The 26,007-nt window shown below is 44.7% G+C and overlaps 2 protein-coding genes and 1 pseudogene across 3 annotated transcripts; 2 read left to right on the top strand and 1 right to left on the bottom strand.

Annotated features, from left to right (window-relative positions):
- Positions 1-2,133: 2,133 nt before the first annotated feature.
- On the top strand, positions 2,134-4,032 carry LOC308150517 (small ribosomal subunit protein uS17-like; annotated as a pseudogene). The gene is made up of 4 exons: positions 2,134-2,142; positions 2,963-3,038; positions 3,406-3,540; positions 3,881-4,032. The product of its transcript is annotated as a small ribosomal subunit protein uS17-like (transcript).
- Positions 4,033-4,201: 169 nt separating this feature from the next.
- On the top strand, positions 4,202-8,128 carry LOC308150516 (small ribosomal subunit protein uS17-like; the record flags this gene model as incomplete). The annotated part of the gene is made up of 4 exons (XM_080523337.1): positions 4,202-4,210; positions 5,014-5,089; positions 5,457-5,586; positions 7,994-8,128. The coding sequence occupies 4 exons, from the start codon at positions 4,202-4,204 to the stop codon at positions 8,115-8,117; spliced, it is 339 nt and encodes a 112-aa protein (XP_080379463.1). The 3' UTR covers positions 8,118-8,128.
- Positions 8,129-17,374: 9,246 nt separating this feature from the next.
- On the bottom strand, positions 17,375-23,709 carry LOC308150515 (actin-binding protein IPP-like; the record flags this gene model as incomplete). The annotated part of the gene is made up of 9 exons (XM_080523336.1): positions 17,375-17,590; positions 20,051-20,271; positions 20,533-20,658; positions 20,748-20,885; positions 21,139-21,306; positions 22,053-22,208; positions 22,345-22,564; positions 22,817-23,028; positions 23,340-23,709. 9 exons carry the CDS (start codon positions 23,707-23,709, stop codon positions 17,375-17,377), a joined length of 1,827 nt encoding a protein of 608 aa, XP_080379462.1.
- Between the last annotated feature and the right edge of the window lie 2,298 nt (positions 23,710-26,007).

Here is a 26,007-nt window from a genome sequence, read left to right as displayed (position 1 = left end):
GAGATGTTCGCTCACAGTTCTACTCTAACATCATCAACAATAGGCCTGGCAACTCTAAGCAACTCTTCACCACCATAAATCACCTTCTCAAATCAAACTCTCGCACTCAGAGGCCACAGAGGAGAGGTGCAACAACTTCATCACTATTTTCAGGAAAAAAGTTGACAACATCCGCTCTCTCCTTTCCAGCTCTGCCGTCCTACATGTCCCGACTGCTCACCCATAGCCTGGGATTGCCCAACCTCTCCTGTTTTTCAGTCATCACACAGCGAGAGGACGATGAAGCCTTCCACCTGTGCCCTGGACCCCTTCCCCACATCCCTGGTGAAGTCCAATCTCTCCGCCATAAGTCCTCATCACCAAGATCATAAACCACTCCCTCCAGGCCGGCCATGTCCCATCTGCACTGAAAACTGCTGTCATCAGACCACTTCTCAAAAAAACAACCAGACCCAGAAGTCCTCGCCAACCACAGGCCCATCTCCAACCTTCCATTCATATCCAAGGTACTGGAGAAAGCAGTTGCCGTTAAACTCAAGGATTACCTAAATCAAAATAATCTAACCCTAATCTGAGTTTTTTCAGTCCGGCTTCCGCCCTGGCCACAGCACGGAAACGGCTTTGGTCACGGTCACCAACAACCTCCTGATGACAGCAGATACTGCTGGGCCCCACCATGTTCACATTATACATGCTCCCCCTTGGCCGTGTCATCCGCAGGCATGGAATGTCATTCTATTGCTATGCGGATGACACACAGCTCTATCTCAACCCCACCTCCTCTGCACCCCTGCCACTAACCACCTGCCTGGAGGAGAGGGGTGTGGATGAAGCTCGACTTCTATCCTTGTCGGCACACCACACCAGGTCCGATCATCCACCATCACCAACATCACCTTCTCTGGGCACAAGAACATCAGTCCACCACCTGCCTTCAGGTATGAGGACCCTCCATGCTTTAGAGCTTACCTATGCCGTCCTTAAACCTGTTTATCCAATGAATTAAATGCAACTAGTCTGTGTGTAGTTGTACCCTCTCTGGTTAGTGCTGATTATCTAACCCAGCCAAAAAGAGTGGCTTCAACTGCAGGACATGCTTTGCTGTCCTTATTTGGTCTACCTACTGTAAGATGCTGGGACAGCCATCATTTTCACTGGTCTGCAAATGTTTTTTGTTCTTTGCCCTAAGCCTTGTGGCTCTGACAACGCCTTACTGATGCAGCCCAGTGACAAACCCCTTCATCCATTGAATGATGTATTCACTTTCATAACCTCAGTGTGTTCCTTGACCACCAATTACTTGTGGTCGCAATGGTAGCTTGCATGAAACTGCACCAACAGATGTAACCCCACATCTAATGAGATCTCCTTTTGTAAACCACCCTCATCAAATTGATTGTCTGAATGTGCCTTTTCTAGGTGTGGTGGCAATGCAGAGGACCATAGTCATCAAATGTGACTATCTGCAAGTAGAATCACTTTTGAGAAGAGGCATAAGAACATGTCAGTCCATCACCTGTCTTCAGGTAAGGAACCCTTCTCTCTGCTATTGAACATACCTACGCCACCTTTAAAGGGCATATAGTATACGTTTCTTCAAGTTAATATAAGTCTCTGTGGGTCCCCAAAACATGTCTGACGTTTTTCTGAAAATACCACTCAGATTAGGCATTCTAGCATGCCTCAAAACCCCTGTTTCAGTCCTGTTCTCGACAGGCTGTTTCTGTGTCTGCTCCCCATGCTCCACTCTGGAACTGGTTGTGGCTTTCTGGCCATGCCTCCTTGGTCATGGTTATGGTGATTATGTGGTTTCTCCACATGAAAACAACCAATATGGCTGGTAACTTAAATGCTCAAACCGCACATGATTCATCTAGATTCTAGAACAAGGAGAGGCTCCTGCAGAAGTTCAAAGATTGTGAATGCCGCAGGACGTTTCTAAATGGTTAGTTAACAATTTAATTAAACCTAACTTTCACATCCAGTCTGTGTTTTGGGATGGTTTCAATGTCTGTCAGGGTTCATCATGAGCTTTATATTTAGGTGAAAAGCTCACTGTACAATTATTTTGTATAGGTGCAGATGTGGATATTATGCAACAATGCCTACAGAGCCTGAGAATGATGCACGGAAATGCCACAGGTAACGTTTTTATTAGCTAAACTAATTTGTCTGATTGCAGTCACATTTGTCACATACCCTGACCATATGTAATTCTCACACTGGTTGCAGCAGCTCAAGGACAATTTATCATGCATGGCAGACCATCCTGGGTTAGACCCAGTTTGCCTGAATTGTCATGTACCCCCATTTCCTTCTAGTCTGCCAGCTCCTCCCACTCTCTCCTGCACGGCCAGCCTACGGTTCCCTGTCTCCTTATGTCATCAGTTCTACCTGGCCGTTCTGCACACCTGAGGATCATTGGCTTTATCACCTGCCTCTATATGAACCCCAGCTTCCCTCCACTTGATGTCGGATCATTGTTTACTGTTGCCACGTTAGTCTTATGCTCGTCACTACTAGTCTCATTATTGCACTAGTGCCAGTGTTTCTTTTGTCTGACCTGTTTCCCCATGCTCCAGGACCAGCCTACCTGCCTTGTGTGCCCTGCTACCTGCTTGACCTCCCCCTGCCTGCCCTGCTACCAGCCCTTTCTAATGCATGCGTTTGTCTGAATATGCCTTATCTAGGTGTAGTGATGAAGATAGTGAAATAGCGAAATGCCTGATATCTTATTACTGTCAGGTTCATTAGTCAATTTAAAAGTTCTGTTTGTAATCTGCAAATGATGCTTTTCTCACGATGGTCTTCCAAGCCTTTGAGGCTCTGACGACACTGCCTCCTGGCAACACTGATGCAGCAATGGAGTTTTTCCAAAGCTTATATTGTTTACCCAGCCTTTAGTGACATGTGAAATCGATGTTGTTAACAACCCCCCCTAACATTACTTTTGATTCTCCAGGCTATTGACGGCACTTGCATTGACAAGAAATGCCCCTTCACCGGAGATGTGTCCATTCGAGGTCGTGTCCTCTCTGGTCAGTCCTGATTTATCTACTCTTCCAGCCCAAACTACCTTTGTGTAGATTCAGCTATCAGATCATGTCAGTGTTTTTTTCCTCCCACTGGGCTGCAAATGATGTTTTTCTCACGATGGTCTTCCAAGCCTTGTAGTTATGACGACAGCGCCTTATGGCAATACTGATGCAGCCCAGTGACTGAACCCTTGTTTTCATCCTGTGTGTACTCTCACAACCTGTCTCAGTGCATTCCTTGACTGAGTATTAGGCAGAAACAGTATTTCACATAAACTACACTGTCTGCCAGCCATGTATATCCCCAACTGTAATGAGAACTGCTTAGTTTAACCACCCCTTTCTAATGTATTTGTTTGTCTGAATCTAGGTGTGGTGACCAAGATGAAGATGCAGAGGAGAGGACCATTGTCATCAGACGTGACTACCTGCATTACATCCGCAAGTACAACCGATTTGAGAAGAGGCACAAGAACATGTCAGTCCATCTGTCACCTGCCTTCAGGTATGAGGACCCTCTGCTGTTACACATACCTAGTGCACCTGTAAAACCTGTGCTTATCCTCTGAATTAAATCACCCATCAGTGGGTGAGGTTGGCTAGAGCTTATGAAGGATGGTCTGGGTTAGCTGTTTCAATTGGTAGTTGGGCTGCAAATGATGATTTTCTCACGACGGTCTTCCAAGCCTTGTGGTTATGACGACAATGCCTTAGGGCAATACTGATGCAGCTTAGCCCACAACCTTCCCTCGAATATCTTGAAGTCATCATATCTGTTATCTTCTGAAAAGCAGTGTCTGTCATTCCAAGATCATTGTCTAATCTCTTTCTCATCTGTTCTACAGAGACGTCTCGATTGAAGACATTGTAACTGTTGGAGAGTGCCGACCACTCTGCATGACTGTGATTCAATGTTCTCAACGTCACAAAGGCTGTGCCCTTCCCCTATTACCCCCTCATTAAAAACCCTTTCATTGATGAAGTTCAAAGATTGTGAATGCCGCAGGACGTTTCTAAATGGTTAGTTAACAATTTAATTAAACCTAACTTTTTCACACCCAGTCTGTGTTTTGGTACGGTTTCAATGTCTGTCAGTTTTTTTTGCATAGATGCAGATGTGGATATTATGCAACAATGCCTACAGAGCCTGAGAATGATGCATGGAAATGCCACAGGTAACGTTTTTATTAGCTAAACTAATTTGTCTGATTGCTGTCACATACCCTGACCATATGTAATTCTCACACTGGTTGCAGCAGCTCAAGGACAATTTATCATGCATGGCAGACCATCCTGGGTTAGACCCAGTTTGCCTGAATTGTCATGTACCCCCATTTCCTTCTAGTCTGCCAGCTCCTCCCACTCTCTCCTGCATGGCCAGCCTACGGTTCCCTGTCTCCTTATGTCATCAGTTCTACCTGGCCGTTCTGCACACCTGAGGATCATTGGCTTTATCACCTGCCTCTATATGAACCCCAGCTTCCCTCCACTTGATGTCGGATCATTGTTTAATGTTGCCACGTTAGTCTTATGTTCGTCACTACTAGTCTCATTATTGCGCTAGTGCCAGTGTTTCTTTTGTCTGACCTGTTTCCCCATGCTCCAGGACCAGCCTACCTGCCTTGTGTGCCCTGCTACCTGCTTGACCTCCCCCTGCCTGCCCTGCTACCAGCCCTTTCTAATGCATGCGTTTGTCTGAATATGCCTTATCTAGGTGTAGTGATGAAGATAGGGAAATGCCTGATATCTTATTACTGTCAGGTTCATTAGTCAATTTAAAAGTTCTGTGTGTAATCTGCAAATGATGCTTTTCTCACGACGGTCTTCCAAGCCTTTGAGGCTCTGACGACACTGCCTCATGGCAACACTGATGCAGCAATGGAGTTTTTCCAAAGCTTATATTGTTTACCCAGCCTTTAGCGACATGTGAAATCGATGTTGTTAACAACCCCCCCTAACATTACTTTTGATTCTCCAGGCTATTGACGGCACTTGCATTGACAAGAAATGCCCCTTCACCGGAGATGTGTCCATTCGAGGTCGTGTCCTCTCTGGTCAGTCCTGATTTATCTACTCTTCCAGCCCAAACTACCTTTGTGTAGATTCAGCTATCAGATCATGTCAGAGTTTTTTTCCTCCCACTGGGCTGCAAATGATATTTTTCTGACGATGGTCTTCCAAGCCTTGTAGTTATGACGACAACGCCTTATGGCAATACTGATGCAGCCCAGTGACTGAACCCTTGTTTTCATCCTGTGTGTACTCTCACAACCTGTCTCAGTGCATTCCTTGACTGAGTATTAGGCAGAAACAGTATTTCACATAAACTACACTGTCTGCCAGCCATGTATATCCCCAACTGTAATGAGAACTGCTTAGTTTAACCACCCCTTTCTAATGTATTTGTTTGTCTGAATCTAGGTGTGGTGACCAAGATGAAGATGCAGAGGACTATTGTCATCAGACGTGACTACCTGCATTACATCCGCAAGTACAACCGATTTGAGAAGAGGCACAAGAACATGTCAGTCCATCTGTCACCTGCCTTCAGGTATGAGGACCCTCTGCTGTTACACATACCTAGTACACCTGTAAAACCTGTGCTTATCCTCTGAATTAAATCACCCAACAGTTGGTGAGGTTGGCTAGAGCTTAGGAAGGATGGTCTGGGTTACTTGTTTCAATTGGTAGTTGGGCTGCAAATGATGTTTTTCTCACGACGGTCTTCCAAGCCTTGTGGTTATGACGACAATGCCTTAGGGCAATACTGATGCAGCTTAGCCCACAACCTTCCCTCGAATATCTTGAAGTCATCATATCTGTTCTCCTGAAAAGCAGTGTCTGTCATTCCAAGATCATTGTCTAATCTCTTTCTCATCTCTTCTACAGAGACGTCTCGGTTGGAGACATTGTAACTGTTGGAGAGTGCCGACCACTCTGCATGACTGTGATTCAATGTTCTCAACGTCACAAAGGCTGTGCCCTTCCCCTATTACCCCCTCATTAAAAACCCTTTCATTGATGAAGTTCAAAGATTGTGAATGCCGCAGGACGTTTCTAAATGGTTAGTTAACAATTTAATTAAACCTAACTTTTTCACACCCAGTCTGTGTTTTGGTACGGTTTCAATGTCTGTCAGGTTTTTTTGTATAGATGCAGATGTGGATATAATGCAACAATGCCTAAAGAGCCTGAGAATGATGCATGGAAATGCCACAGGTAACGTTTTTATTAGCTAAACTAATTTGTCTGATTGCAGTCACATTGTCACATACCCTGACCATATGTAATTCTCACACTGGTTGCAGCAGCTCAAGGACAATTTATCATGCATGGCAGACCATCCTGGGTTAGACCCAGTTTGCCTAAATTGTCATGTACCCCCATTTCCTTCTAGTCTGCCAGCTCCTCCCACTCTCTCCTGCATGGCCAGCCTACGGTTCCCTGTCTCCTTATGTCATCAGTTCTACCTGGCCGTTCTGCACACCTGAGGATCATTGGCTTTATCACCTGCCTCTATATGAACCCCAGCTTCCCTCCACTTGATGTCGGATCATTGTTTAATGTTGCCACGTTAGTCTTTTGTTCGTCACTACTAGTCTCATTATTGCGCTAGTGCCAGTGTTTCTTTTGTCTGACCTGTGCTCCAGGACCAGCCTACCTGCCTTGCGTGCCCTGCTACCTTCTTGACCTCCCCCTGCCTGCCCTGCTACCAGCCCTTTCTAATGCATGCGTTTGTCTGAATATGCCTTATCTAGGTGTAGTGATGAAGATAGTGAAATAGCGAAATGCCTGATCTCTTATTACTGTCAGGATCATTAGTCAATTTAAAAGTTCTGTGTGTAATCTGCAAATGATGCTTTTCTCACGACGGTCTTCCAAGCCTTTGAGGCTCTGACGACACTGCCTCATGGCAACACTGATGCAGCAATAGAGTTTTTCCAAAGCTTATATTGTTTACCCAGCCTTAGTGACCTGTGAAATCGATGTTGTTAACAACCCCCCGTAACATTACTTTTGATTCTCCAGGCTATTGACGGCACTTACATTGACAAGAAATGCCCCTTCACCGGAGATGTGTCCATTCGCGGTCGTATCCTCTCTGGTCAGTCCTGATTAACTACTTTTTTTTTTACTCTTCCAACCCAAACTAAATTTGTGTAGATTCAGCTATCAGATAATGTCAGTGTTTTTTTTCCTCCCACTGTGCTGCAAATTATGTTTATCTCACGTTGGTCTTCCAAGCCTTGTAGTTATGACGACAACGCCTTATGGCAATACTGATGCAGCCCAGTGACTGAACCCTTGTTTTCATCCTGTGTGTACTCTCACAACCTGTCTCAGTGCATTCCTTGACTGAATGAGTATTAGGCAGAAACAGTAGTTAACATAAACTACACTGTCTGCCAGCCAAGCATATCCCCAACTGTAATGAGAACTGCTTAGTTTAACCACCCCTTTCTAATGTATTTGTTTGTCTGAATCTAGGTGTGGTGACCAAGATGAAGATGCAGAGGACCATTGTCATCAGACGTGAATACCTGCATTACATCCGCAAGTACAACCGATTTGAGAAGAGGCACAAGAACATGTCAGTCCATCGGTCACCTGCCTTCAGGTATGAGGACCCTCTGCTGTTACACATACCTAGTACACCTGTAAAACCTGTGCTTATCTTCTGAATTAAATCACCCAACAGTGGGTGAGGTTGGCTAGAGCTTAGGAAGGATGGTCTGGGTTACCTGTTTCAATTGGTAGTTGGGCTGCAAATGATGATTTTTCTCACGACGGTCTTCCAAGCCTTGTGGTTATGACGACAATGCCTTAGGGCAATACTGATGCAGCTTAGCCCACAACTTCCCTTGAATATCTTGAAGTAATCATATCTGTTATCTTCTGAAAAGCAGTGTCTGTCATTCCAAGGTCTTTGTCTAATCTCTTTCTCATCTCTTCTACAGAGACGTCTCGGTTGGAGACATTGTAACTGTTGGAGAGCGCCGACCACTCAGCAAGACTGTGAGATTCAATGTTCTCAAGGTCACAAAGGCTGCTGGAGCCCAGAAGCAGTTCCAGAAGTTCTAGGAGACGTTAGCGATGGCTAACTTGTCAGAAATAAATCCAATGTTCTGCGTCTTGTCTCCTGACTTTATTTCTTATGTTTATAATGCAAGGAGCCCTTTCCTGAACTCTTAAATTGACTTACTGTGTTCATTAACTGTCTCACTGTCGCATTTTTGTATACAATTTAGGATTAAGATGAGGTTAGTATTGAAGGAGAAACCCTTTTGGATATCTCACTGGTAATGGAACATACAGAAATGTGAGAATTAGTGCTGCTCTCACTCCACGTTAAGCAGTTTGTATGAATGATTAACTACAGAAATAGGTAAACAAAACTAACTACTCTGCCCAGTCTTTTTTCCTATGACTTATTGGGCTGGTTTCACAGACAAGGCTTAGGACTAATCCTAGACTAAAAAGCATCTTCAATGGAGATTTTACATTGAAAGTGTGATTTAGTCCAGGACTAGGCTTAAGCCTTGTCTGTGAAACCAGCCCTAAGTCTATTAAATGTCCTAGGACAGAAGCCTATGGCATGGTTCAAATACTGGTCCTTGAGGTCTTATTTTCTACTTGGCATTGATTGTGGTTTGGTTGGCCAGAGAGTTTGTTACATTTATACTTCAATTAGATTAATCCTAAATGAAAAACAATGAATCCCTTTATAACTTCATCGATAGTTATAATTAAAACAACTTTTAGCTAAAGGTTTTAGCGATAAGTGATTGAATTCAGACCACTCCACTGCAAGAATATGATCTTTCTGAACATCCTGTGTTCCTCACTATGGAGGACCAAGTCTGTCAAAATTAACAATAAATATATAGACACATAAATGAATGTATGAACAAATAAATGAATGAATACACACAGTATAACAAAATACATTTCTATATTTATTTATTCTTTTCCACATTCATTCTTTCTTTTCCACATTGTTTTCCACATTCATTCTTTCTTTTCCACATTCATTCTTTCTTTTCCACATTCATTCTTTCATTCTTTCCCCGATTATCAGATCTGTATGCAAATATGGGGGCGTGTTTCGCATTTTCATTGGTTGATGCCCCACGCATTTTCATTGGTTGATACCGCGCGTGACGTGGTAAAAGCGACAAAGTAGAGATCGTCCTTGGGCCAAACCATTTTTCATTACCATCTGGGTGGGAAAATGATTTTTTTTATTCCTTTACATCCCTAGATTATGTTTTGATATGATATACCTTTTGGTTTGGCAGCTTATTAGTGGTTATCACCTCTCAAAGGTATGGACTGCTTTTCTTCAAAAAAAGAGTTTTGCCAGAAAAAGTCCCCTGCCATATCTTGCTCCCCTTCGTATGATTCGCTCGTAGGTCGGGCTGTGGTTGTGATTGAGACGTGAGACCAGAGGGTTTTTTACGCACCTGAACTGTCTCCTGAACAGTAGATCTTATAGTCTTGTATTGTTTCTTTTCTGTAATGTATTTGTCTTACCTTGATTCCTAGATAAATGGTTCAAAAGGAAAACATTAAGTTAACAAATGTAAAACTGCACTGTTTGAATTGTAAATTATTTGTAGAAGACTAAACAGGTGTAGCATTTGGCCCACCTAGTGCCTTAACTAGTGCGGGTCTCTGAAATAGAGGAATACATCTAGTTTGACATTAAATTACCAACCTTATTCTAAACTAAAATATTGTCAGGGTGCAGTAATTGGGGCAGATCTCATTACAACTTAGAGGCGCTACAAACAAGGAATCTTCTGTAAATTTAACGTAAATTAAGTTACATTAATATTACTACAATATAAAACCCTGTCTCAAGCCTAAAACATAATCAGTTAAAAACATTTAACTTTAACAAAAAACACACAAAATAAATCACAAGAATGAACACAGTTCAACAGTCAAAGGCCTTTTTGAATAAGGGAGCCAATGTAGTGAGTGTAGAATGGGGGCTATGTGGGGGTTATGTGGGGGTTATGTGCTCGTATTTGCGGACTCTCGTCAGGATCCTGGCAGCGCTGTTCTGGATGCATTGCAGCTTCTGTATGCTTTTGCCAGGAATCCTGATGAAGAGCGCATTGCAGTAGTCCAGTCTTGAGGAGATAAAGGCATGGACAAGTTTCTCTGCATCTGAGGGTTAGAGTGGGACGGAGTTTGGAAATATTTCTGAGATGATAGGAGGTTTTGCACAGGTGTTTTATATGGTCACTGAAGGTCAGGTGAGGGTCAAACCTAGGGAAAGCAACTTCCTTCTCTAGCACCTTGGACAGGAAGGCAAGGTTGGAGACTAGGTCAAACCCATGGATGGGTACATTTATTGTTTTCAGAATTGTTATGTTTAAATATACAAATTATACATTATCTACTTAAAATAGGCATTTTCCCAGACTTTTCCAGAATAGAAATCTAATCAGTAAAAACGAATCTAAAACTAATCTAAGCAAGCCTTTAGAATATCGATAATAACACATACAATACATACACATCTTACTATACTCCTCTTACTGTAGGCTATTGCCAATGTTTTGAACGATATGTACTGTCTCTGCTTAGAAAACACATTGATCCACTGCTAGATGTTTTTCAATTTGCCTATAAACAGAACCGTAGCACAGAGGATGCTATTCTCTATATCACACATTCTGTATCCAAGCACCTTGAGAACAAAAAGGCCTATGCCCGAATTATGTTTGTTGATTTTAGTTCCGCCTTTAATACGGTACAACCCCACGTGCTCTTAGGAAAGCTCAAAGACATGGGTGTCAATAGTACTTTAATCAAATGGATCCATTCCTTCATGTTAGAAAGAGAACAGCAAGTGAAAGTCAATGGAACACTGTCAGTGACTAAACACTGCAGTACAGGTGTCCCCCAAGGTTGCGTTCTGTCCCCATCTCTGTCCCCCTTCTCAGTATACACCAACGACTGTAAAAGTAACCACCCAAGCAACCATATTATAAAATATGCAGATGACACTGCAATTCTAAGTCTCCTTGCTAAAGATACAGACCCCTCGGTGCTCCATGGTGAGATTAACATATTCACTAAATGGTGCGACAGCAACCATTTCATCTTAAATAACGGAATGTAAGGATGGAACTTCAGATGAATGTTGGCCTGCATTTCTACAGTTCTCCATGTGGCGACAAGATGAGAGATTAAAGGGCCAAACTTGGATTTACAGGTTTTGAGAGGAATGTTAGAATAGATAACATCCTGAAGCCTATGTGGGCTCACCAACTTCTCCTCCAGAGATCGCCAGGCTACTTGTGCATCTGGGTTGAGCCAGGTGTGAAGAGCACGAAGGGTTGTTGACCAAAAATAAAACTGGAAATTAGGCAATCCAAGACCACCAGAGGATGTGTGTTTCTGCAGAGTGGACATTTTAATCCGTGGGCGTTTCCCTTTCCAGACATACCTGGAGACCAATTTATGTAATTTGTCCCAGTGTCCAGCAGGTAGAGCCAAGGGGAGCATAGCACTACAGAAGTTAACCCGGGGCAAGATGTTCATCTTAATAATGGAAACTCTAGATCGGAAAGAGTTGGGAATAGATGACCAGCGCTCCAGATCCGTCTCCACTTGTTTCAAGGTAGAGTTATAATTATAAGGTATTGTAGTTTGTAGTGATGGATAGATTGATAAACCTAGATATTTGAAATGGTCAACCACTGGGATATCTGATGGTAGTGATGCCTGCCTTGAGGCCTCATTGATGGGAAGGAAAGCCGACTTGGACCAGTTAATTTTATAACCGGAAATGCTCCCATACTGGTGAAAAATAGATAAAAGATGTGGGGTTGAATTTACGGCATCACCAAGATAGAGTAGAATGTCGTCACAATAAAGTGAGATATAATGATCCGTGCCATGGGCAGTTATCGGAATGTGGGGTGACTGACGCACAGCCTGGGCTAAAGGCTCCAAAGATAAAGTGAACAAAAGTGGAGAAAAAACGCAGCCTTGGCGCGAGGAGCGTCCGACAGGAAATAAAGAGGAACACACATTCCCAGTCATAACCATAGCTGAAGGAGAGGAATAAAGGGTCTTTATCATGTTGGTGAAATTTGTCCCGAAACCCATAAGCTGGAGAACAGACCATAGGTAGTGCCACTCCAGACGGTCAAAAGCTTTCTCTGCATCCAGAGAAAGGACCGCACAGGGAGTAGCATTATCAGCAGAAGCATCAATGATGTGCAAGAGCCTGCGTACATTATCTGAGGATAATCTGGATTTCATGAATCCGGTTTGATCCGGATGTATACGTTTGTTCATGAATGGCTCCAGTCTAAGTGCCAACACTTTTGCAAACACTTTTATGTCTGCATTCAAGAGTGACAAAGCACGGTAATTTGCGCACTCAGTTGGATCTTTGCCTTTTTTGTGAAGCAATGTTATAGTAGCGGTGTTAACATCTCTGGAAAAGGCTCCACTAAACATAGCATGATTAATCATCTTTAAAAGTAGAGGGCCAAGTTGAGACCCAAATGTTACATAAAATTCTGGAGGGATGCCATCAAACCCAGGTGATTTACCTTTGTTAAGCTTGTGTAAAGCATTTTTTAATTCAATTAAAGTAATGGGTTTATCCAGAGATATGGCATCCTGCGGCAGCAATTTAGGAAGATTGAGATTGTTAAGGAAAGCATCTGATTTAGATGAATCATAAGATACTTCTCCCTTCTATCCACTGATGCGGCATCCTCAACCCTCCTGTCCGCTCTCACCTCATCCTTCGACACCCTCTGTCCACTAACCTTGAAGCCAGCTCGATCCTCTCCTCGAGCTCCCTGGCTCTCTGAAACGCTACATGCTTGCAGACTAGAGCTCAGAGCAGCTGAGAGGAAATGGAGAAAAACTGGCCTTTCTGATGACCTTAACCTCTATCACTCTCTCCTTGCCAACTACGCCTCCTCGGCATCAGCTGCTAAAGCATCCTACTATCATTCCAAAATACATTCTTCTGCCTCTAATCCTAGAAAACTGTTCTCCACTTTCTCTTCACTCCTTAATCCACCTCCTCCCCCTCCCCCTTCCTCCCTGTCCGCCGATGACTTTGTCACCTACTTTGAAAAAAAGGTGGACGACATCAGCAGCACCTTTTCCCCCCCACCTCTCCCTCCTCCCACTAACAATGCTAACACCCCTTCCAAACTCTCTCCTCGACACTTGGTCTCTGGATTGTCATCTTTTTCCCCCCCCTCCCCCGATGAGATTCTCACACTTATCACATCAAAGCGGGCAACCACATGCCCTCTTGATCCCATCCCCTCCCCCCTTCTCCAATCCATTTCCCCCGACATCCTTCCTTACCTTACCACCCTAATCAACTCCTCCCTATCCACAGGATCTGTCCCAGCGGCCTTCAAAATAGCCAGAGTCAAGCCTCTCCTCAAGAAACCTACCCTTGACCCATCATCTGCCCACAATTACAGACCTGTATCCCTTCTCTCCTTCCCTTCCAAAACCCTTGAACGCGCGGCATCTAAACAACTGACTGACTATCTCCGGAAGATGGATCACTTAGACCCCCACCAATCCGGCTTCAAGGCTGGGCATTCCACTGAGACTGCGCTCCTTGGAAGCTGTCACGGAAGCCCTCCACTCTGCCCAAGCTTCCTCCCTCTCCTCTGTTCTCATTCTCCTTGACCTGTCTGCTGCCTTCGACACAGTTAATCACCAGATCCTTCTCTCCATCCTCTCAGACCTGGGCATCTCTGGCACCGCACACTCCTGGTTTTCTTCCTACCTGGCGGGCCGCTCCTACCAGGTGACCTGGAGAGAATCGCTATCTTCTCCACGAACCCTCTCCACTGGAGTACCCCAGGGTTCTGTCCTAGGGCCCCTACTTTTCTCCCTCTACACCAAGTCTCTTGGCTCGGTAATCTCTTCACATGGGCTCTCCTACCACAGCTACGCAGACGACACTCAACTATTCCTGTCCTTCCCCCCGTCTGATGTACACGTGGCAACCCGTATCTCAGCATGCCTCGCTGACATTTCAACTTGGATGGCTGACCACCATCTCAAGCTCAATCTTAACAAGACCGAGCTCCTCTTCATCCCCGGGAAAGCCTGCCCTCTCCAAGACTTCTCCATCACAGTGGAGAACTCTACTGTAACCCCCTCCCTGACAGCCAAGAACCTTGGAGTGATCCTGGATAACCGGCTATCCTGTGCGGAGAACATTGCAGCAACGGCTCGCTCCTGCAGATTCTTCCTCTACAACATCAGAAGGATACGACCATTCCTTACCAGAGAGGCAGCGCAACTCTTGACCCAGGCACTGGTCATCTCCCGCCTGGATTACTGCAATGTACTCCTGGCTGGGCTCCCCGCTTCAGCCATTAGACCTCTGCAGCTCATCCAGAATGCTGCTGCCCGGCTGGTATTCAACCTCCCCAAATACTCGCATGTCACCCCTCTCCTTCGCACCCTGCACTGGCTCCCGATAGCAGCTCGCATCAGATTCAAGACCCTGGTGCTTGCATACCAGGCAGCTAAAGGGACAGCCCCTGCCTACCTGAAGGAAATGGTAACCCCCCAAACCCCTGCCCGCTCACTCCGCTCCTCCACCTCGGCTGGCCGACTGGCCCCACCTCCTCTACACAGCAGTCGGGCTGCCCGATCACGTCTCTTCACAACACTGGCTCCCCGCTGGTGGAATGAGCTCCCCACGGCTGTCAGAACGGCAGAGTCACTACCCATCTTCCGTCGTAGACTGAAGACCCATCTCTTCAGGTTACATCTTAACTGCTCCTCCTGAGAAATCTTCCGACCCTCACCACTACGTCTCCTAAAGACACCCGCTTTCCCCTCTACTGTGTCCCTAAGAACTTCTATTGCCCCCCTTGTACTGTTTCTCAGTTTCTCCAGTAAAAAAAATTAAATAAAAAGTTTTAGTAGAAGGCGATAGGGAGAAGGTTTTTCCTTCTATCAGTGGCCCCGGGCCCGAGATAGATTACTCTTCGTGCAACGAATGATGGATTGCTGATTCACATGCTTAGTATTCAAATGTATTGATTGTAAGTCGCTTTGGAATAAGGCGTCTGCTAAATGCCAAAAATGTAAAAAAATGTTAGGTAGCGTTAGCGCCTCACCTTTATCCAGCAGTGTTTCTTGGACCCGTTTTTCTCTAACTCCCGAGATGATTGCATCGACCAGCATGTCGTCGGAGTCGGGGTAGTCACAGTCTAGGTGAATCAATCTATGAAAAAAAAGCACTTAACCCCAAAAAAATTGATACAAAAGGTTTTTCGATGGATTCCGATAGTATTGGGCGTGCTAAATAACATACTAAAAGTCGACCAAAATCGACCCCCCCGAAAGCCGCCATTTCCAAGATGGCGTCCCAGATGGCGGTGGAGATATTAAAATGGCTATATCTCAAATTGAGAATATGGTGCAAAGGATTTCTCAACTGATTCTGGTACCTCTGGGCATGTTCACTAACATACTAAATATCTAGGAAAATACACCTTCCAGAAAGGCTTAATTTTCAAGATGGCGTCCAAAATGGCGGCCGGCCAAGCTTAAAATGGTTCACTGCTCTCTGTGTGACACTGTAGGTTCACTGCTCTGCTCTAGAAAAATAAAGAAATAATATCTTATGGTACCTTCACTATATCTGGATTCATAATCATTCACTAACAAACTGAAACCCAAACTGCAGTTGTAGACATTGTCAATAGTTGACATTTGTAATTATTGTAATTTTATATATTATTAACGTGTTGTAAAACATTAAGATCTCTTATGTTAATATGAAATGATACCCTGTGAATCACTTGCGTTAATTATTGCAAAATACTGTAGGGAAGGACTGGGTTTAACACATCATACCAACATTATCACAATAAATTAGTGTACCTCTTCATCCCCGGTTAAGACTCACCACGAGAGGGCGATAGCGAACACCCACTGACACAGACTCACCACGAGAGGGCGGTAGCGAACACCCACTGACTGGATTGGATGGGGGAAGGAACTCTGATGAATAACTCGTGGCTCTATGGCTGTTCAGTGTAAACTCAGGAGATGTTGCATGGAACAGAATGTAACGTGATGAGCACATTATAGTATTTATTTTATTTGTACAGAACTGTTTTATACAAAACAAAAACAACTATATCTTTACACAAAAAGTACCTCAGAAACACAGGTACATCAAGGACATTTTCAATAATTTTATCTAGTAAAACTAACAGTAAGTTGGCTACCGAATGTGATGCAAATAACTCTGCAATATCTGAGGCTTTAGTTGTCTGCTTTGTAAACTAAACTCAAGTGTTGACTCTTATTCAACAGTGTCGCTGAAATGTGGCATTGTACATTAACATTGCGTATTCGGCCCCAACTGTCTAGAAAAGGCCCGACGTGCGGGTATTGAGCTTGTGAAATAGTGTAGGACATGCAATCAATGTAAGATAATTGGCACTTTTTCCTATTTCCAAATCCAGTATAGCTATCGTATTTGAAATGATGTTCTCAGAAGAGAGGATTTCAGTGTGGAACTCTGGACTCTTCTCATTAGTCAATCAAGCCTTTTGGTTCAGCTTCAAAAGAAGTGCCGTTTCCACAAGGGGCAACGTTTTAAATGAAAAAAAAAAAAAAAAAACACACACATTGCTGTATTTGTTAACTTAAACTATTTTTTTTTAAATCTATTTTTGTAGAGTGTCACTGGAAACCGGGGGAGCTGAACATGTCTTGAAGGGTGCCCACATCTGTTTAGCATTAGGAGCCGGGCCGTCAACATTGTTACTGGGGACCTAATTGAATATTTTCTCTGTTTTGATCTACCACCTTTAATCACTGGGAGGATCGGCTTTAATCACTTGGGAGGATCGGCTTTCCTCAAGAAATTGTTAGAAAGCTGAAAGAAAATGTTATCGCAGCATGTTTATGGAATCATACATGCGAAGAGAGGGTTAGAACCCCAAAAATGCGGCCGATCTGAAGTTGTACAGAAAAGAAGAACAAGGGGGTAGGGGGGGGAGCTTGGGGAGTGGGTGAAAACCACAACGTAACTGTAAGCAGGACATTCCAAACTTACTATTTCAATTTCTCCAAACGTTGGTTCACTGAGATCATTTCAGATGATATCTGCAGTGCAGGGAAGACAGCGGGAGAGTGTGTGTGAGTGTGTGTGTGTGTGTGTGTGTGTGTGTTTGTGTGTGTGTGTGTGTGTGTGTGGGTGTGGGTGTGGGTGTGTGTGTGTGTGTGTGGAGGGGGGGTAGTAGTAGGGGGCAGGCACCACAGGCTAGGTTTGAGTTTCCTTGAATCAGCGGGAATCAGAGGACGGCCACCCCTCCATCACAGCGGCTGGTGATCATGCGGCTCTCAGTCCAGGTGTCCAGGTGGGGGTCATAGCTCTCCACTGAGTCAACAGTCCAGGATGCTGACCTGCTGATGGCCCGCCCCCCAACAGCGTAGAGCAGACCATTTACGGCTGATACGGACACCCCCTGCCGCGCCACCGCCATAGGTGCCACCTCCACCCACTTCTCCTGTGGAAGGAAAGACACATTATGGTTAAAAGACACACAGTCACAGTCTTTGTACTAGTCAATAATACATGCTCATCTATTGCGATTCATAGAAAAAACCCATCTTTGACATAAATATCTCAGCTCTCTAACCTTTTAGTCTATCTTTTAGTCAATTGGGTAGACTCTGCGGCTTTATCTAAGTATACAGGCACCACCCTCCCCTCTATAGGCGACCATCATTTAGCATGGGCCAAGTCAGTTAACATGTACCGTATTTTCCGCACTATAAGGCGCACCGGATTATAAGGCGCACCTTCAATGAATGGCCTATTTTAGAACTGTTTTCATATATAGGGCGCACCGGATTATAAGGCGCATAGAATAGAAGATACTGCAGTCAAACGTTTGACTGGGGTTGCGTTATGCATCCACTAGATGGAGCTGTGCTAAAGGGAATGTCAACAAAACAGTCAGATAAAGTCAAACTTTATTAAGCGTTCTGACAACTCCGTTCACTCCCATGGTAACGTTGTTCAAACGTTAATGTGCATATTAACAATATGAACAATATTAACAATAACATATTAACAATATTAACAATATCTCCCAGCCTTGTTCACTCTTCTCCCAAACGTGGAGGGGAACTTTTCCCTGATTCAGTAAACACGTAGTAAAAGAAACAGTCTGATACCACTAAATCAAACGTTAGTGCATAACTCAACATTGTTCAGTTACGTATAACACGTAAAGCTCACTTTTTCAGTTAATTCCTCGTCCACGAATCCCTTGAATTCTTCTTCTTCAGTGTCCGAATTGAACAGTTGGGCGAGTACGGCATCCAACATGCCCGGCTCCCTCTCGTCATTTTCCGAGTCAGTGTCGCTGCTGTTGCCTGGCAGTTCAGTGATTATTCCTGCCTTCGTGAAAGCTCGGACCACAGTTGAGACTGATATATCAGCCCAGGCATCCACGATCCATTGGCAGATAGTGGCGTAAGTCGCCCGGCGCTGTCTCCCCTTCTTGGTGAACGTGTGTTCGCCTTCTGTCATCCACTGCTCCCACGCAGCTCGCAGTCTAGCTTTGAACGCCCTGTTGACACCAATATCTAGCGGCTGGAGTTCTTTAGTTAATCCACCCGGAATGACGGCAAGCTCCGAATTAGTTTGCTTCACTTGTTTTTTGACAGCATCGGTGATATGGGCGCGCATGGAGTCGTAGATCAATAGGGACGGAGCTGTGTGGAAAAAGCCACCCGGTCTCTTGACGTAAATTTCTCTCAGCCACTCACTCATCTTTTCCTCATCCATCCATCCCTTCGGGTTAACTTTGATGACGACGCCGGCTGGAAAGTTTTCTTTTGGCAAGGTCTTCCTCTTGAAAATAACCATGGGTGGAAGTTTCGGGCCATTAGCCTGGCAGGCGAGAACTACAGTGAAGGATGACTTCTCATTCCCTGTGGTGCGTATAGACACCGTACTGGTCCCCGTTTTCTCCACAGTGCGGTTCACGGGAATATCAAAGGTGAGTGGAACCTCGTCCATGTTGGTGATGTGCTCTGGCAGGATCTTGTTTTCAGTGATCTTCTTTTCGCAGTATGCGCAGAAAGTGACCAGCTTTTCTTGATAATCTTTTGGCGGTTGCTGCGAGACGGTAGTTCTTGCGCGGATGGAGAGTTTACGTCTTTTCATAAAACGAAAGCACCAAGAAGGACCGCCTCGAAATTCATCGATGTTCATGTCCCGTGCTAGCACTGTTGCCTTCATTCGAATTGTGACTGTATAGAGACACTTCTACTTGCTGCTCTCTGTTCAACAACCCACTGTTCGAGTTTGTCCTCTAACTGTGGCCATCTCGCTTTGTTCCCTCGGAAACTCTGTTTAGTCTTCTTTACTTGGCGAAGGTCATCTTCTTGCTTCCTCCACTTCCGTACCATTGATTCATTAATGTTGAATTCTCTCGCTGCTGCTCTATTCCCATTTTCTACTGCGTGACTGACAGCCTTGAGCTTGAACTCTGCGTCGTAAGCGTGTCTCTTGACAGGTGCCATTTTGTGGTCTTTATACACACAAGTGGTGTGGGACTGTGAGTAAGCACAGTACCGGTGTTTACTGATTACCGTAATGCTGCAAGCGGTGCGGCTTTGTAGTTTACCAGTCGTACTGAAACATTTTATTATTATTAAATTGTTTTTATTGGTTTTTCATACTAAAACATTTTGACAGAGTCATGTAATTTGTACATTTTGATCCATATATAAGGCGCTCCGGATTATAAGGCGCACTGTCGTTTAAATTTTTTTTTTTAAGGCTTTTAAGTGCGCCTTATAGTGCGGAAAATACGGTATTTTGTGAAGTATCCCCTTCATGTTATTGTTCAGTCAAAGGTCAATGTCCAATACACTAACTAATTGTACTAATTGTGAAGCCTTCTGTGTGACAGCAGAGACAGACACCAGACAAGAGACAGACAGGCTCCAACCTCCTCAGGACAGTACTTCTCCACCGTCTCCAGGGAGCCCAGCCCCAGGTTCCAACCTCCCACGGCGTAGATGCAGTTGTTGAGGCAGGCCACGCCCACGTGGGCCCGTGGTGTAACCAAGACAGGCAGGGCGCTCCAGCGGTGGGAGATGGGGTCGTACATCTCGGCCGAGCGCAGCTCCATCCCCTTGTCATCGATACCCCCGATCACGTAGATGAACCCTGCAGAGCGATCAAAGGCCACACAGATCTAGTTGGTTCAGAGGACCTTCCTAACAATAACATTACAATAACATTACGAGTGTTCATTAAGATCAAAGGGTAAATATGGTGTGAATATGGTATTACATTTTGCTTGTACATGTACTATATATATATACATTTCTTCTTATTCTTCTTATTTTATTTGTTTTGAATTATCACTGAATAAGCATGCTAGTCTCTAAATCATAGGTTCCTTAGTGATCTCTGGGAGAGCCTAACCCTGTAACTCGCAGCAGCCAAAATAGTATCGTGGAACCGCCATGTTCCCGATGATCTCCCACTTGTTCTCTGCCGGGTCGTAGCGCTCCATCGTTTTCACAATCTCCGATCCGATCCCACGACCACCTGCAAGAGCACAATAGTGAGGTCACATGATACTCTATTCACATCTACTTCCATGTACTGCATGTCCCAAGTGACAGGCTGGTGTTTACCTAGTGCGTAGAGCGCCCCGTAACAGGGGCAGACGCCAACTCCACAGCGTGGAATATTCAAAAAGGCTACTGCCGCCCACTGCTTGGTCACTGGGTCATATCTCTCTGTGGAGTCGAATATCATGGAGTCATCCCTGCCTGGGCAATAGCAAACGGAAAGCACAATTATATGATGTCAAATGGAAATTCCACTGTGAAATATCGACATGTCAAACATGTATGCATACAGTATGACTGTGATTGCATTATGGCACTTGTACATCGTTTTTGTTTTTACTCATGAACTTGAGGGACCACCATCTGTTGATTTCCACACTGTATAACGAAGTTGTTCTACTTCTACCTCTCACAGACAGACAGACAGACAGACAGACTGAGTGCACTGTCTCACCTCCAACCACGTAGACCATGCCCTCCAGCACGGCCACACCCAGCCCACTGCGGGCCTGGTGCAGGGAGGACACAGTGGTCCAGTGTTGACTGAAGACGTCAAAGCGCTCCACACAGCTGAGGATTGTCCTGTCAATCCAACGGACGCCCGGCCGCAGAGTGTAGCCTCCTGAGAGGGCGAAACCAGACGTGACGTGAGAGTGTTTTTACTACGCAAACGTAGGGAGATGAGGGCTGTATTGAAACTTGATAATCAAATGATTTTACAGGAACAACAAAGAGGTCTCCCCGCCACTTTTTTTGGTAAACAGCTGAGGGATGGGGCTGGAGAAATTTAACACATCTCAAATTAATAGACTGAGCTATGTATGCTTGGGCTCAAGAATTAATGGCTACAAATGTTTATTTTATTTTTTAATTTAACCTTTATTTAACCAGGCAAACATGTAAGAACAAATTCTTATTTGCAAATGCAGCCTGACCAAAAAGCAGTGGCACTTTGGGGGGGGGGGAAGCTAGAAATAAAACAAGGTTAAGTAATACAATAAACAATAAAACAATAAAACAATAAAACAATGGCAAATACAGATGCATTAAAATACTAACAGTCAGAGAGAGGGGAGAGAGACGGAGGAGGTAGGGGTGAGGAAGAGCGGAGGTGAGGGATAGCGGGGGTAGTGGAGCAGGGGTACTTAAAATGAGGCAGTGATGGGTTATGGGATGGGTGAGAGACGGTGATCAACAGGTGCATTGATCGACTATGGTTCGCTGCAGGATTTGTTTGAAAGCAGTGAGTGAGGTGAGGGCGGTGAGTTTGAGGGTGTTTTGTAATGTTAACAAATCATTAATTTAAATGTCCAAAAATGTATATACCAATCCCAGACTGCCCCTTTAAAGTTTACCACAGAGGCTTACCTATGGCATAAATATATCTCCTGGCTTTTCTTCTGGGCTTCATCCTAGCAGGCTGTAACAGACTGTGCATCTTATATTCCTTGGGAGACTTGGTCACCTCTGTGTATTCCCTCAGCAGAGTCTGCAGTGCCACCCGCAGGCTGAAGTCAGAAATGCCTGCAAGGAGAAATTAAATGACTAGTCGGTCAGTTTATGCATGGAATCATCCAGTGCTGTCAAGTCGTGAGTCGTCAAGGTGAGCTCCAGGCTTCTCTGTGTACTGCCTCTGAACTGTACTGTGGGTCTCAACTACCTTCGATGTACTTGAAGAGTCTCTGTGGGGAGAGCAGAGGGAAGCGTACAGGATCCAGCACCTCCACCACATGCTTCTTCCTCTCGGCCACGTCCTGCAGCAGCCAGTCCATGGCTGCCGTGAACACCTGGTACTCGTCCTCAATCCTCAGCTCCTCGCTGCGCAACAGCTTCACCAGTTGGTCCTTCGACAGGCCCCAGAACTCATCAGACACACACACCTAGACAGACAGAGTTTCTTTGAGTTTCTTCTTTGAGTTTTTATGTGTTGGCTTGAACGTTTTTTTTTACTGATTTAAAGATGGGATATTCGTTTCTGTCATAGTAGATTACAATCTACAAAGTAGATTAAAATGAGTGGTAAGGAGAGAGATCCTGCCTTGGAGAAGTCATTTAGGAACTTAAATATTAAAATGATAGAAAAGGAAGATAAAGGGAAAGAGAGGGATGAGGAAGGAAAGAGAATGTTGCACCTGCAGGAAGTGGACATGGATGTAGTTCTCAGTGAACTCCAGCATGTCCAGACAGGCGATCTGCTCCAGGAACTGGTAGACACCAACGCAGTTAGATGGGTCCATGTGGCCCTTGAGGAACTCTCCACAGATGGACACCACCTCACTCAGCTGCAGCATGTCTGCTGCCACCATCAGCTCCTGCATGTTCTCCACTGTCACGTTGATCATACCTGGGGGGGGGGGCAAGCAGCTCAGACTTCATTCAGAGAGATGCACACAAACAAAGAAGCTATCCTATCATCAATCAAAATAAGCATCACCTAGGCTATATAACATGGTGGTGCAATTCATGTGTATTAGCTTTCTGAACATTGGCTGTTGACTGAGAATAATAGCTAAAGAAAGGACCTTAAATACATAAACACACTAGTGTAATGAATGAAGTAATGTCCTATGCATGAATGATACCAACAATATATCTTTCTCTCTAATCGTTGTGTAGATACTGTCTGTGGATGGAGAGCATGTATCCTGTCAGGACCTGTGTAGACAAACTCCAGCAGGACCTCGAAGACTTCGGCCTCCACTCCCAGGATCTGGACCTCCTCCTTGTCAGTCTCACTCATCCCCCCGGAGAAGAGGGCAGAGAAGTAGGGGCTGCTGGCAGCCAGGACCAACCTGTGCACACTGAAGACCCGTCCACCCACCCTCAGCCTCACGTCACAGAAATCTGTGCGGAGCCTCATCTTGTTCATTTGGGCCAGTATGAGTCGAGCATAGCGGTCAGAGGCATAGAGAGCCTTCTCAGGGCTGGTCAGAGTCCCCACAGCAGCAGCGGTGTCACCATGGCTGCTACTCCAAGAGATGGAGGTAGAGGCAGGTGGGGAACGAGGTGGACCCATTAAGGACATGGTGACTCAGTCACAGAGACAGGGGCTGTGGTGTGTCCACCCGCCTACAGCTTCATGGCACAAGATTCTCTAAGCAGACACGTCATCTGACTCTAGGGCGAAAAAGGATGACACACATGACTGTGACTGACACACTTTCAAAAGTCACATTAAATTATTCATAGTTCATTAAGTCATAGTAATACATGGAGCAAAGATGTGGTGCTATTGTTTAATCGTGACTTCAGCTTGAGTGTTTGTATATACAAGACATTGTGAGGGATATGTGCTTGTCCCTATTGAGTGCAATTGATGCATTATGTAGAGACTGTTAACTGTTTTCTCAACAGATCCATTTGTGTCATTATAGTCTTTATTTTTGTACACATCATCATCTGATCTGGTTCAAACTTGCACATGACACATTTCCTTAAGCAAATTTCACCAAAACAAAATAAAGTAGCAATGCGAAATAACATAATTTCCACAATAGTTCAGCCTAAATCCATAGTTTTAGTCTAGCTGCAGAATAACAGACTTGTATATTTAGGTGGGCTAAAATCAGACATATTGTGCTGTAGCTAAATAAGTATAATAACATAAGAACATGTTATCTTTACAAGATGTGCAGCAGCATCAGTTGTTTAGGTGTCGTGAGCTTAGAATGATAAGGTTCTATCTCCGTTTAGGGCAGTTCAGAGATATTGAGCGTCAAAGTTTTTACATTCCATTAATAATGTAACTAAGTATCTGGAAGATAAGAATTGAAATTACACACAATAATAGTCTTCTGATGTAATAAAATATGTATGAAATTCAGCAATGTTTTGATATAGCCCACACTGGATAGAGGTTCACCCTCTCCCCAGCCCTCCCTCTCTTGCGCGCGTGCCCTGCACACATGCACGCACACATGCACACATACACACGCACACACACACACACGCGCGCGCGCGCGCACACACACACACACACACACACGCACACACACACACACGCACACACACACACACACACACACACACACACACACACACACACACACACACACACACACACACACACACGTAACTCGTTTAACTCGTAAAAGGGAACTAACCCCATCCACCGTTCTCCTCAGCCAACCGCAGCTAGCTGTTAGCATCGTCACACCCCAAACTAAATTTAACATCGTTTCACCAATAATAGTCTGTCAGAACACACCCACATGTCCCCAGCGAGCTGTAGTTGATCACCGGTATGTTTTATTCATGTGGGGAGAATCATTCATATAAGAAAAACGATAGGAAAATCTCTCTTACCTTTCTCGACCGCTTAAAAAATCCGGAAACTGGTGAAACTTGCTGTGCGCGTGAACATATCCCCCTGGAAACCAACTGCCAGTTAGGTTGTATTGATCTGTCATCGGGATCCCCCTCCGATTGGTCAACATTAAACCACTGTACGAGCCAAATATGGTCCTGTCATATGTGTTGTAATTCACTGTGTGGGCATGGGGTGGCGCTGTCACAATACCTGAGGCAGGTCTTTATAAGAATCCGCGGGTTAGCATCTCAGTAGCACAGTATTAGACTGTGCTCCTTTAACATTGTCAAACCTATGCATTATTGGAATAACGGAGGCGTTTGGATATCGTACGGGTTGGATACGTGTGCAGCCGCAGGAGCTGCGATTCTGGAGCCAGCTGTTTGGAGCATCGGACCGCGAGGCCACTACAACGGCGCCCACCGCACGGTTTGAGTAGCGCTACATTTTAATGGCCATTTAATGTGTGCACACCGGTAGGGGACATTTATAGACGTTGCGTTGACTGTTGTGTGCTGCGAACTGTTGTGACTGACTAGTACTACCGATCATTCGTCATGGAGATGTGTGACGTGGAATTGGACACTAATGGTGATGAGACACTATCTGGTAAACGTGTGGTTAAGCTTACTGCTAAAGCGTTTGCGTTGAAGTTGGACTCGTTGCAAACGAGCAGAAAAGCTAAACTAAGCAAAGCTACCAGCATTAGAGGGGGTTTACAAGGGTTTGTGTGTACTGATGATAAAACACAGGTACAGAATACTCTGATTGAATTGATAAAGGTGTGTGATGAAGCAAAAACCATGCATGAAAAAATACTTGATTTGTTGCCATGTGATGAAAAAGAAAAACATGAAACATGGTTTAAGGCAAAAATGTTGTTCAACAATGAATGTATTACAAATACAAAAATGTGGGTTTTATCATGCAAAGAAGGTTCTGTGCAGATGGGCAAAAATGTTTATGAGGGGGAAGGTATTCATCCACATGACAGTGCTTCCAATGTTAGCTACC

This window comes from Nansenia antarctica, assembly GCF_963989245.1.
Source record: "Nansenia antarctica genome assembly, chromosome: 2".
Classification (NCBI taxonomy): Eukaryota; Metazoa; Chordata; class Actinopteri; order Argentiniformes; family Microstomatidae; genus Nansenia; species Nansenia antarctica.
This window is presented reverse-complemented; position numbering and strand designations above follow the sequence as displayed.